The sequence below is a fragment of the Fusarium redolens genome (assembly GCF_020744475.1).
Source record: "Fusarium redolens strain MPI-CAGE-AT-0023 chromosome Unknown BKA55scaffold_1, whole genome shotgun sequence".
Classification (NCBI taxonomy): domain Eukaryota; kingdom Fungi; phylum Ascomycota; class Sordariomycetes; order Hypocreales; family Nectriaceae; genus Fusarium; species Fusarium redolens.
Window position 1 is genome coordinate 3,979,839 of NW_025763664.1, and position 13,537 is coordinate 3,993,375.

General features: G+C 48.8%; 3 protein-coding genes across 3 annotated transcripts; 2 read left to right on the forward strand and 1 right to left on the reverse strand.

Annotated features, from left to right (window-relative positions):
• Positions 1-144: 144 nt before the first annotated feature.
• BKA55DRAFT_497826 (uncharacterized protein) lies at positions 145-6,099 on the forward strand (the record flags this gene model as incomplete). Its single annotated transcript, XM_046186495.1, has 4 exons — positions 145-327; positions 381-1,991; positions 2,040-4,571; positions 4,618-6,099. 4 exons carry the CDS (start codon positions 145-147, stop codon positions 6,097-6,099), a joined length of 5,808 nt encoding a protein of 1,935 aa, XP_046057033.1.
• Positions 6,100-6,436: 337 nt separating this feature from the next.
• BKA55DRAFT_532871 (uncharacterized protein) lies at positions 6,437-8,442 on the reverse strand (the record flags this gene model as incomplete). The annotated part of the gene is made up of 5 exons (XM_046189395.1): positions 6,437-6,855; positions 6,904-6,962; positions 7,015-7,227; positions 7,294-7,974; positions 8,042-8,442. 5 exons carry the CDS (start codon positions 8,440-8,442, stop codon positions 6,437-6,439), a joined length of 1,773 nt encoding a protein of 590 aa, XP_046057034.1.
• A 4,011-nt stretch (positions 8,443-12,453) lies between these two features.
• BKA55DRAFT_551032 (uncharacterized protein) lies at positions 12,454-13,537 on the forward strand. The gene has a single exon (XM_046191334.1). The coding sequence runs from the start codon at positions 13,006-13,008 to the stop codon at positions 13,336-13,338; it is 333 nt and encodes a 110-aa protein (XP_046057035.1). The 5' UTR covers positions 12,454-13,005; the 3' UTR covers positions 13,339-13,537.

Sequence of the window (13,537 nt, forward strand, 5' to 3'; positions counted from 1 at the left end):
CAGGGGTTCACCTCCTAAAGTTCACCTAACAACCATCGTCATTTTGAAGGTCTCATTTCAGAAACAAATTTGTTGACTTTGTTCTCGTTAAATTTTTCTCGAATTGCTGTGCTTTGAAGCGGCTGCATCGCCTGCGCATCAACGATGATAGGTGACATTCGCTCCAAGGCGCTGCAGAAGATAGCTTCGCTGTCTGCGTCTAGCTCTACGACATCCTTCGACCGATCCGATCTCGACCGACTATGTAGGGCCTGCCACGCCGGTGCGAAGAGCAAGGACTATGTCAATGGCTATCAGAATAAGAGCTCACTGGGTCGAGTGCCTATGGTAGGTTGTTCATAGAACATAGGGATCTGATAGCGCATAATTGACAATTGTAGTCTATTCGCGAATTCGAGGTTTTGATCGCATTGTGCAAGACGGCACCGAAAATCAAATCGAGCCAGAGCGCCCAGAGGCTCTCGTATCAGCTATTCCCGTATATTCTTGAAGCGCATATCCAGGTGTTCGTTCCTTCGCCATTCTTCCGAAAGATCGATCCGTCCCCAACCGAGGCCCTAGCCTTTCATGTGACAGGGGCTCTCCTGGCACTTGGCATCAACTACGATGAGCTTCAGGAGAATGTGACCGATAAGATCTGGGCCTTTGTGAACTCTTGTAGACGAGCTACCGAGAGCATCATCTCTCCTCAAGCAGGAGATCCTGAGAATCCTCATCTAGAGGATGCCATTCGAACTGTGACAATTGCCGTGGCCCTGCTCGGATTTCTGGATGCGGCAGCAGCTCAAGCCGACTTCTGGAGAGCTGGCGGTCGACTGGCCATGGTCAAAAAAATTAGAGAGTTACTTTCTGAGCCTTTCCTTATCGCTGTGGAAACAGCACTATCCACCATTCGCAACTGTCACAGCCAGGATCGCGAGGTTAAAGAATGGAAGAGATATCTGCGCCACTATGCTTCCTCTGGACGACCTCTCGGAGCTATGCTCCTGCACCGAAGCTTCGCTCATCTTGTTGTCTCCAGTACTTCACTGATGGTAAAAGACCCTCGTTCTCTGCGAGAGTCTCATGTGCTGGATATCTACATCGCCCAGGGTGAAGATCTTCGCAATATCGCGTCCTCTGCGCTTGAATCAGACTTTAAGACGGTTGAGGAATATGCTGCCCTGGCCATTGAAGAGATCCAGTATATCGAAGGTGGTGCTGACTTTATCCGCATGGGATCTCCCGACCAGCAGAGTCTCGCCTACGCTGTGAAGGCTGCGGCGCTTATTTCCTACTTAAATTGCGCTCTGATCAATGAAGATGCTGCTGATACAGAGATTCTCATGAACTGGCTTCAGGAAACTCTAGATGACTCTGTTCAGATGGCTGACCCAACTCTTGCCTCGGTCACGTTGCGATGCTTGGCTCTGATCTGCCAGATCTCACCATCCTTTTCATCTAATGTCAGCCGCATCCTACCTAGGTTCATCGTTCAGGATGCCCCCCAGAAAGATATTGTCACCATAGCTTCCAATAGCCTGGCCTATGCTCTCAAAATGCTGTCGAAGGATGCTGTCATCGGCACATTGTATACCCTGGGCAACGTGCTCAGCCCTGGGTCGGACCAAGCGTTTGTGAACGATCAGATTGATGGAACAGCAAGCGATACAGGACTCAATCCCATCTATACCAATCGCCAGTCCATTGGGAGCTCGATTTCGCTACAGATGTATGGCGAGGAGGAGACTGCGATTGTTTCTGGCAATGTCGTGCAAACTATTTGTGGGATTGCCGCTGCTTTCAAGGATGAGAAAATCACTGCACTGGCTCAGTCTATGCTTCAGCAGAAGCTCGAAAAGGTCAACACAGGTGTAGATGCTCGTATCATCAGTGGAGCAGCTGCTCTGGCTCTCGAGGGTGGACAGCTCGAGTTCCGCTCTTTGCTCAAGTTGTTTAACAAACTGTGTCATACTGGAGTTGTCGAAAACCAGTTGTTCTTGCTGGAAGCTGTAAGTGAATATGACTATCTATACTTTGATACTTGCTGATTTGTGTAGGTGAGAAATGCTCGCACTTTCATTTCTGCCAACCTACGACGTGACTCGCAGCTGTTCGATATATATTTTGAACACTTGCTTGACAGCATCATCGGCCTTGGTGATGTACACTCATCTGGACATACCAAGGAATCCGATGTACAAATGGCTGCAAAGGAGATCGCGGAGCTTCTTCACCCGCTAGCGATCTTTATGTCCACTAATGATTTTGCTTTCGAGCCCATCGCCGATGATGAGACGTATTCTCTTCTTCGAGACGCTTGGTTCAACATCGTGGTTCACGGTTTTACCACGAACACAGACCGTGGCAAACAGTATATGAGAGAGTTGCGTATGATTGCTATTCACTCCCCACCTTTGGTGGCCGAGCAGCGAGGTGAGCAGGTCGAAAGTGATATCGAGCTCAATACTGTTTTACGACGTGGTATGAGCAACGATAGAGAGTCTCTGCAGAAGAAGCTCTTGAGTGATCTTGTACCTTCCAAGTCCAATGAGATCAGGAGCCTCAGCTATCGCAAGGTGATCTTCTTGCAAGCAGCTTATCTGATGGAAATCCTTCGAGCCGACTCAGGCGATTGCACCAAGGTTCTGTCCTATTTCTTGGAGCCGAGCATGTCCAAGGGAGAGCTGAGCAGCGCCATGGAGGGTGTCGCAGCTGCTGTCATGGATAAATATATTCAAAAGACTCAAAGCGGCGCCGAACCAACCTTTTCTGCCCAGTATGCTGCCGAACAGCTCGCTACCATTTTCTGTAGCTGCTGCCATCGCATCGAGCGAGTTCAGCAAGCCGCGTTTGTTTGCGCAGATCGCTTCCTCCGTGAAATCCCTTCAGCCCTTTGCTATAGGTCGTCACTTTTCGCACTGATCGAGCTACTCTCGCTTATGTGGTCTAGCTGCTTGGAAGCCGAGACAGATGTTTATGCTCCTAGGTCTACTTTCACGTCAGAACTTGGCGGAGTGACTGTGCAGCTTTCAGACGACTATGATTTTCGAAGATGGACGGTGGATATCCTCAACCGTAAAGCCAGGGTATGGGTCAATTCTGCCATCAACCTCTCTCCTCTCGATGTCAAGGGTATTCTGCAGACATATCTCTCGGAGTTCAGTGACGAAGGCGCTTACGGTCATGTCTCTTTGGGAAGGTCTTTTGCTCTTGAGCTAGGATCAATTATTCCATCAACAGACAATCGTCTCCAGTCCATGGACAAGATTGGCAACTCGAGTGTCAACACAGCCTCTGCCTTTGTTGCGCAGTACACAACTCGCCAAGAATATCGGTATGGCGAGACGCTTCCGGATCGTGGTACAGAACTTATGAGCTTCATGAATCATAACCGTCGCTTGTCATTTGTGCAGTCATCTGTAAAGGAGAGTGCCAACGCCACTACTGCACTCGCTCATATTGAGGCAAGAATTCTCAGCAAGAAGAGTACGTCCATCACTGAAGTCCGAGATATTCTTCGTAGGGCAGCAGCACTTCTTTGCCGCACGAGCAAGGATGAAGCTGCTGTTGCTCATCACCTCGTGAGCATTCCGTTCGCCCTGTTCACCAAGCAATCTATCAACTTGGGTGTCTCCTTGTGGCTTGGTGTAATCAATGAAAACCCAAGACAGGAGTCGAGACTGCTAAACGAGATCGTCCAGCAATGGGAATTCACTCTCACGCGAAAGGTCGGCCTGTTCAGCCCAACCCTCAATCATGTCGACCCCTTCTTCTTGAAGGAAGAATTTGCGCCCAGCGAACTAGAAGCTCTAGCCAAGAAGAAGCAAATTGTGCATGACATTCTCTCTCCCCATACTCGACTGCTCCAATTCTTTGCCAGTCATTATAACGCTACCAGACTCGGTAGCCCTGATATCCAGAAGGTGTTCCTCCGGATGATTGATCTTACACTGGAGGCAATGAAGCAATCTGCAACTCATCCAATGGCCAGAGAGATTCGATTCCAAATTGTCTTGTTTGGCCTCCGTGTCCTGCGTTCCAGCACCACTCTCAAACCTGCAGCACAGTGGAGGCTCAAGGAGCGAATTCTTACGGCTGGCCTGTCTTGGTTCAGATCTGCTCCCAAGTGGTCATTCGGAGGCAACCTGTTACAGATGAAGACCGAGATACGTCTTATCTCTGATGTCTTAGCGGCCCTCCAACAGGTCTCTTTTATTGGCGCCCAAACTGTGGGTAATGTCAAGTCTCTACAGTCCAAAGAGCAACTACTCGATCTCCTGCTCAGAAATGAACAACTGCGCTTGATAGTCTGGGTTAACCCCCTCAACAATGCGAGCAATCAAGCATTGACTCAAACTGCCAGCAAGGCACCAACCGAAGCTGCACTCTTACCACTCATTAGAACTGCATGGTGGCAGGACCCAGCTATTGCGATCGAACTCGCAACTAGGTTTCCATTCCCTCGCCTGCAGCGTGATATCAGGTTCTTGCTTCTCACCATGCCTGAGAAGGCCATTTTCGAGCCTGAGGCTCTGCACCTGATCTTTGGAGGATTCCTTCCTGACGACGTTGCTTCGCAACAACTCAAGGTATGTTTCGTACCCTGACTGACATTGAAATACTAACGTTGGACAGTATTTGTTGTACTGGGACCCCGTGAACCCCGTAACAGCCGTTACCATGTTCCTGCCCGCCTACCAGTCGCATCCTTTCATTATTCAGTACGCCATGCGTGCGCTGGAGAGCCATTCTGTCGACGTAACATTCTTTTATGTTCCCCAAATTGTCCAGTCTCTCCGCTACGATAGCCTTGGATATGTTAAGCGCTATATCCTTGAAACAGCTCAGTTCTCCCAGCTGTTCGCTCACCAGATCATCTGGAACATGAAGGCCAACTCGTACAAGGACGATGACGCTCAGATCCCCGACGAAATCAAACCAACTCTCGACACGGTCATGACCCAGATGGTTGACGGTTTCGCCGCTGAAGACCGCGACTTTTACGAGAGAGAGTTTGCTTTCTTTGACGAAGTCACTGACATTTCTGGGAAGCTTAAGCCCTTCATTAAGAAGTCGAAGCCAGAGAAAAAACAAAAGATTGAGGAAGAGCTACGCAAGATCAAAGTTGAGGTCGGCGTTTATCTCCCTAGTAACCCTGATGGTGTTGTTATCGGCATTGATCGCAAGTCTGGCAAGCCTCTGCAGAGTCACGCCAAGGCTCCATACATGGCGACGTTCCGTATTCAGAAGAACAAAGGAGGTGTCTCTGAGGTGGACGAAATGATGGAGGAGAACGATGGAGAAGACCATGGAACACCGGAGAGGACTGTTGAAGTCTGGCAATCGGCCATTTTCAAGGTCGGCGATGATTGTCGACAGGATGTCCTGGCGCTGCAAATGATTGCAGCGTTCCGAGGCATCTTCCACGATGTCGGCCTAGATGTCTACGTCTTCCCTTATCGAGTCACTGCCACAGCGCCTGGTTGTGGTGTCATCGACGTGCTTCCCAACTCGATCTCACGAGATATGCTTGGTCGTGAGGCTGTAAACGGTTTGTATGACTATTTCATCTCCAAGTACGGCAATGAGAACTCCCTCCGGTTCCAGCGAGCCCGCAGCAACTTCGTCAAGTCCATGGCAGCCTACTCAGTCATTTCCTACTTGTTGCAATTCAAGGATCGGCACAACGGTAACATCATGATTGACGATGCGGGACACATCCTACACATCGATTTCGGTTTCTGCTTTGATATCGCCCCAGGTGGTATCAAGTTTGAGCGTGCCCCCTTCAAGCTTACAACCGAAATGGTGGCCGTCATGGGTGGTTCCATGGAGCACCAGAGTTTCAAGGCCTTCGAGGAGCTCTGCGTCAAGGCTTTCCTGGCCAGTCGTCAGTATTGTGAGAAGCTCAGCCAGATCGTCTGGCTCATGATGGACAGTGGTCTGCCCTGCTTCAAGCCTGAGAGCGTCAAGCATTTCCGTGAGCGTTTTGTCCTTGATAAGAGCGAGCGCGACGCTGCCAACTTCATGAAACATCTCATTAAGACCAGTTACTCGAGTCACAGCACAGGTATCTACGATCAGTTCCAGCTTCTGACCAACGGCATCCCTTATTAAGGGACGGCACAAGAGGAGGATCAGTAGTGAATGGGTCTTGATGTTTTTTTTATTATTATAGCGCTTATCTAGTAGTTTTCCTTTCCGACTCTTTTGAGATAATACTCTTGATAATACATATATAGTACAATCGCTCCGCTACCCAAAGCGACTGAGATTCTTGTAAAACGACTATGAGGCTCTCCCAAAACTGCTCCGCGCTTGAACCCTCTTCTATATGCGCCTAGACTCTTTGGATATTGCCATGCCTCAGTTAGATACCTGGCGACCGGTCTTCCCATCCGGCTTGCAGGTGGGGATCTAATCCGCATGCTCGTTAAATTGTCTCAACTCAACCTCATTTCTGTTTTGCGGCAGATCCCTTGAGCATATGAGTCGGGGCATTGTAACTAGTATAATCGACGTGGACGAATGCTCTGTCAACGATTGGCACAGACTCGAGGAAGTATGTCAGCACCTCGCTAAGATCGTGACTATCCTTAAGAGGTGTCGCAGCAGAGAGCACAATATCGACCTCGACGAAGAGTTTGTCACCAGCGTGATAGGCGCGCAAATTTTGAATCTGACGAATGGCAGTAGCGAAGCGCATGGTCAAGTATAACAGCAGGTTTCGCTCGTCGGGCTGGGCGGAGAAGCCTGAAAGGTTACGGACGTGGTGTGCCGAGGTCTGACTCCAGTTGAAGATGACGACAAGGGAGAGGAACAAGCCACCGACAGCATCGAGCCACCAGATTCGCCCATAGTAGCCGACTGGAGCTAAGATTAGTAGAGTTCGGCTTTGCAGGGTCTGCTATGATCACTTACTGATGGGGAACAGGATGGAACCAGTGTTGAAGATCACATCCGTCTTTGCATCTTCAGCCCTGTGATTTGGTTAGACACGGAGTACGAAGGTGGATGGATATGCCAACTTACAATGCTCTAACGCTTGAGTTCTTGACGACACGACACCAGATCCAGCAGGCACCCTTGATGACAATGGTAGAAACCATGATAGCGATAGCTGGAATGCCCAGCTCAAGAATGGCATGCTCAGGGTCCATGAGGCGAGAAATACACTCGAGTCCGACTTGGCAGAAAGATGTGATCATGATGATGGAAAAAACGAGGACGCCAAGTGGTTCGAGTCTTACAATATGTTAGCTTCTGTTCGCTTGAGATACCACGAGCTATACGGCAGCACTTGAAACTTACTTGCGGCGACCCACAGGATAACTGTATTGGTCTTGATGACTGGATGAGATGAGACGCGTAGTAATCCATACGATGACGGTACTTAGGAAGTCCAGCACGGCATCTACCAAACTGGCAAGGACGGACATGGAAGGGACTGACACAATGACGACAAGCTTTCCAGCAAGTAAAATGGCATTGGCAATGAAGTTGACCCAGATGGCCAATGTCACGATGGGATCATCGCTGTCGATTTCAGCGTCCTCCAACCAAGGTAATAAGGGCTTGGGACCGGTGTCGTCTTCTTGGCTAGCAGGTCGCGGAGGCTGCTCCTCGTCTTCGTCCTCGGATTGATCCTGGCGCTGAAGAAGAGGCAAGTTCTCGGAGGAACGGAAGATATCTTGAGGCGTGCGAGTAGCGGGGAGCTTGGTAGTCGAATTGCTAGGCTTAACACTGACGGTGCCATAGGAGCCTGGGGTGATAGATGCGGATACAGGAGTTGATCCGGTGAGAGGAGGGGAGTCGGATGTGGTGGAGGGCTCCTCGTTGATGGTATCTGGGACGTCAAGTGGTCGGAATGCAGAAGCCTCAAGCTCTGCTTGATACTCGTTGAGGAGATCGTGGGGGATGGCGGAGTCGAGGAGAGCATCGATATACAGATATTGCTGAATCAACTCGTTTGTTCTCTCATAGTACTCGCGCCTGGTGGGTTTGGTTAGCTGCTGCGCGAGGCCGAGGCGCGTAATTGGTGTCGCCATTGAGGACTCACAATGGTTTGGACATAGCAGCTAGCTCCTCCTCAGGCTTCCAGTACTGCTCCCATCGATATCGAGGGTTGCTTCTGCCAATAAGCTTCGCGCTGCGGTTCTGGGGACCGTGAAGCAGTTGGGTGAGGCGGCGCTCGTCAGCGAGTAGCCTGCCAAGCTCATCATGGTCGTGGCGAAGCAGTCCAGTCTCCTCATCATCAGGGCCCATCCAGAAAGAGGGAGGATGCGCAGGAACAGAACTGCTCAAGCTCTGTATGCTCTGGTGAGAGCGACTGCGGATGAGGGACTGGAGGGCGCCACTGCGTGTGCCTAGAGGGTTGTGGCTATCCTCGTTTGAGAGTAGAGAAGGGCGCCGTAATTGAGCATGGCTACCATGCTTTGAGGGAGTGTTTGGAGAGCTCATTGTCGCAAAAGATGTCGCTTCTTCGCAGCGACTGGCGAGGGAATTGGGTGGTTACGATGGAGGAGACGCAATTATATATCGCGAAGAAAAATAAGATAAAACGTGTAACGAGTCAGGTTTGAAGTATTGCCAGGGTTTTGAAGCGTCAAGGTTGAAACTACTTAGTCCAAACGTTGTGTTTCCCGCCTCACCAAAGAGAGATAAGATTAGCAAAAAAGGATACTTAAAAAATAATGAACAAAGATTAACAAAGATTAACTTAAACAAAGGGCCCCTCTCCGAGTCTAGCGAGACAAAAAAGATTTTGAATATGGAGAGGAGAGAGATTGATTAGATCCAATGCATCAAGGCTATTCGCCCACATGCTTGCTCAATGCTCCGCCACAGCATCCATACAGATCCTGGCGCCCCTTTGAGATTGGGGCCCTTGGCTCTTTAGCTGAAGGAACCCCATCGCGGCGGGGTCCCTTATCCCGGAGAGGGCTTAGCCAGATCCCCTTGATGGGTCCTGTGTTTTTGATGTTTTGATGTTGAGAGACGGTCTTTCGGCATCCGCAGAGGGGCAAGAGGCAATGATGCGGTTCGCGTGCGAGTATGAGTTTCAAGATACTGAAATAGCTGTGATGTTGTTTGATGTTGATCTCTTCTCTACAGTAGAGGAAGGTTGAGAAGGATGACGATATCTTGACGTTTAAGTGGTTACCTCATCAGCAAGTGCTAGGCACATAACCTCTTCAGTACCTACTAAGTTAGTAAGTAATCGGCATGAAAGCTTAGGTGAGCTCCTTCTGTTGCAGGCCTCCACTAATAGAATCGAAAGCGCCAATTCAAACACAAGAAGCTCAATTGGCATCCTTTGACTGGCCACTGAGGCAAAGCTTGATCTGCCGAGGTTTCACAGAACATCCCGCCCGCCCCTGGTTACAGACAAGACGGGGTAACAAAACTTGAAGCTACTGTAAATAAGTGAATACCTTAATAATATGCTTATCACTATTGCTAGGATAAATCAAGGGTATTCTCGTTGTTCATTCTCAACTCTGTTGACCTATTGGTCCATGTCGTTCACTCAACCTTCTCGACTAGCTTTCCTGTTGTATAATTAGTTCCCAGCCTCATCCACAAATAAACAGTGAGGTTGGATTGCTTATGGGTGCAGATACATAGTAGGAGGGACACATTGAATGCTACGGTAACTATGGAGTAGATAGCAGAGGCTTATTCAGAATGTTGCCGACTCAATTACATTGGAGAACTGCATGTGTGTTCAAGCGCTGCAGCCACCAAGACAATGATATATCAAGTCATCATGGAAACATCGCCAAGTTGCACAATGGAGTGAGCATTCAAGCCTCGAGCGGCGTGCGCAAAGCCATTGGCAATGACGAGATGCAAAAATGAAACAAGACCATAGAGCAAGTGAGTTGACAATATCTGGGCTGAAAAATTCATGAACCTATCTTTGCCTGTCGGAAAATAGATATGAATATTCACAATGATTATAGGTGGCTGGGTTTGCCCTGTGGCTTGCCATCTGTCTTCACATGCCCTTCCCTACCTACCTACCTACTATTCACCTCACCTGAAGCGTGTAACGCATCAGGAAGCGTGCCTCAGGATTGTCGATCGGCACTTTTCATCTTGAGGTCCACTATCCCTTTGTGTTTCAATAGCTGTAGAATGTAGAGTGCAATAGATTGTGGTGATAGAGTCATTGCGATATGAGTCGGAAGATTTTCAATATTCAACCGCCAAGTCATGGTGCTGCTAATGATGTTTATTATCTTTGAATATCTCACCCACACCGTGCGGCAGGCGATCGACGAGTTAGCGCATCGGGGAGTGATCATGTTGATCCGCAGAGGACGCGCAATTCATGTCTCTTGACGCGCATCGGCATTGTCTAAGCTGCCATGTTGTACGAATCCGTCATCAGGGGAGCTAACTGGAAGAACGGTCTCAACCACAGAGAACACAGCTGAAGGGACTGGCTAAAGTGACCTTCTCAACAAAGAATTGGGTGGTGGAGCCCTATGTTCTTCTCATGTGCCTTGTTTTGTTCCCAGTCCAAAAGGCCATGATCTTTAACTCTGGTCGGGCAGAACATCAAAGAAGATAAAGATTGACGCAGATGACGAAAGGTTCAGATTCTAACTCCATATTATCACCTTGTCTAGGTTAGCAAGTCAATAGATGACGAATGGGAAAAAAGAAAGGAGGGCGAGACAAGGGCTGCACGGTTGACAATTACCACACGTTTGTGAGACTGTTTGCTGATGTGACAGCTTATTGATCTCTGGCAAAACTCCAACCAAATAGGTACGCGCTTCTTGATGACAACAACAACACGACACTCGCAAATCTCAATCACGGTCCCCGGTTCTGTGGAGAATTCCAACATTGATACGAAGTAATACAGGGAAACTCGAAGAAAAAAGAGAGGGGCCGTGACAAACCGGTCAAGAACAAGCTTTGAGTTGATGTTGGATCGGGTGATGGCCCTCGACTTTGTGTGCCTGCAATAATAGTAACTGTAACCCAACAACTGTGTGATCGACTACGCCCTAACGCTCACGGCGATGATCTCAGCAGCCGGTGGCGTGAGACGATGGAGCCGCGACGAGGGAACCCAGCCTTCTGTTGAAACTGTGGCTCCCGAGCCAGAAATAATTCGAGAATCAGCATTGGACGCTCTGCAAACGTTTGCGGGAAGTTGGCTGTAAATAGCTGTCAGCAACCAATGCATCATGAGCTCAGCCATGATTCATCCATCCACATCGTCAGTATTGCCTCCCTTGCTTTGTTGTGCTGTGCTCTGCCTGGTTCTTAGCCTTGAGGCTTGAGGTATTCAATCCGGCCCAGCCCTGTCCGTACTCCGTGGAGTAACGGGAGAGTAAAGTTGGCGTGGCACGGTACACAGCAGATATTCACTCGTACAGTACACGAGCTGCTGCGTATACCGAGGAGCTTGTTGTATTGTGGTTCCTCAATAGCAGTGAAGCCGTTTGGATCCCGAGGCCTTGGGCATTGATGATCATTGTTAGTGACACGTCCAAGAACACGAGATGGAAATAACTTCAAAACACTCAGAGTACCCATTAATCTCCTCCTTGTGCTGCAGTCTTTAGTTCATACGAACCTCACATGTCTTGTCTCTCCACGGTTGGGCCCCTAATAAGAAGCATTGGCCAAGCTTTGATCTAAAAAAGACAAGCCCGATCCACTCAGCAGACAGGGGCTGAGAGGGAAAATGGAGGGCCCTCCCACTCGCTCTGATTTTTTTTCTAAAGAGTGATGATTTTCAACTGACGAGCCGCGTACCTGAACTTGACCCGATCAGGCTTGAGTTTCTGTGACGATGAGTTTACTAGTACCCGATTAGGTTGCATACAGGCACAGTGCGAGAGTTGATGCTCACAATAGTTGATGAGATTTCTTCTCATTACCTGGATCTCGGGTTGTTGTCCAAGTTTTGACCTGGTCCTGCAAGTGAAGAGACGTCGCGAAGCCCGAGTTCTTGTTCACGAGATCGTCAACTCGGCTCCTCCTGTAGATCAACGACGTCAGTGAGCAACAAGGGCATGTTTGAAAAAGATCAAAAATCGAGTGATATCTAAAATGGGAATGGAAATCACACGAAAGCGAGGAGCATGGTCATGGTCAAGGCCAGGGTCAAGGAGTAAAGATCCTTTCATCCATGAATAACAGGCTCATATCATGTGGAACTCTGCTCGTGTCTCTTTTCTTAGGTCTCCATTCAATGGACGCTGCTCGGCTGTCGTGGATCGTTCTCCACTACGATCCCCTGTGCCCGCAACCCCAAGCCCGTAACTCTGCAAGCCAAAGCCCAAAGCTCCAGGGGGCCTTGAGAAGGGAATGGAATGGAAAGGGCCACGGTCAAGGCGGGAACGGCGCAAGCGATGCAGCCAATAATTGACCAACTCAACTCTCTTTGAGATCCAATATCCGAAGGCCCCGGGCTGTTATTGTCTTGTACTATTATATCTGATGCTCGAACGCGATAGAACAGACGAATGTCGAGTCTCGGTCAATGACAGAGATAGCTGTGAGTCAACAAATGCCAAGCAGAGTCAAGCATTGAACCCTTATCTCCGCAAGAACTCCAGTATTTCTCTTTAGTCTAGACAATGGACGTACTGTGCGTGTATCGTCAAGAGATTACAGCAATGCCGTGGTTATTCAAGAAACACCAAGGGGGTCAACAGCACGGATCAATCAACTATACCTGGGTATCTATCATGATATCTATTCGCAAAACTCCACTCTGATATTGAGCGTCTTACTATAGTTGTCAATCATTACACCGATGACAAAAATAACCAACTCTTGGCCAAGAGTATACTAATAGTAAATGATCGGAAGTCGCCTTGATGGCTTATCATCCAGGATACTTTCTTGTTTTCTTCTTCTCCATATTTGACTCAGGGCTAAGTTGGGACATAGAATTGGACTATCGTGTCATACATTGCTTAGAAAGTTGACGGAACTCTCCATGATCAAGAAGAAGTCCCGTCAGCAAAATAATGGATTTGTGAAATGTGAATGTTGAAACACGGTACCATAACCCATTGGCTCATCATACGCCCAGTTCACTCGGCGTCAACTGGGCTTAGACTGTCTCACGAAGAGAGGATTCATGCTGGTCGTTCTCATCTGCCGCACATCCCCAAGGCTGAAGGGATTTCCAGGAATGACCATGATCACGGTCTAAATGCAAGCAACAGCGCTATTGAGGTTGTTGGTTGTGTCTTAAATGCCACGCAATTTCCCCCTGCAACTAGCGCACCGGCTTCTTGTTATGTCCGACTTAAAGTGCAGCAATTGATCATTATTATTAATGATTCTGCACCTTGCGGCGTTGAGGAGGTGCCGTAGCTGAATTATCGGAACTATTGAGCCCTTGCGGCTTTGCCTGTCCAGGCTTGGCCCGCGCCTCTTTTGAGATGAGCAAGCCTCAGTATCAGCTCTTGATTATTGATGCCACTTCAAGAAATAAGGCTTTGAGATATTGTTTCGGATGTCTTGAGACAACCGTGTTCCATTGGGCATACGTCAAGTCATGTCATGTTTTGAT

Coding starts and splice junctions, on each gene's coding strand:
- BKA55DRAFT_551032 (XM_046191334.1), top strand. CDS start 13,006: ATGTTGAAACACGGTACCATAACCCATTGGCTCATCATACGCCCAGTT.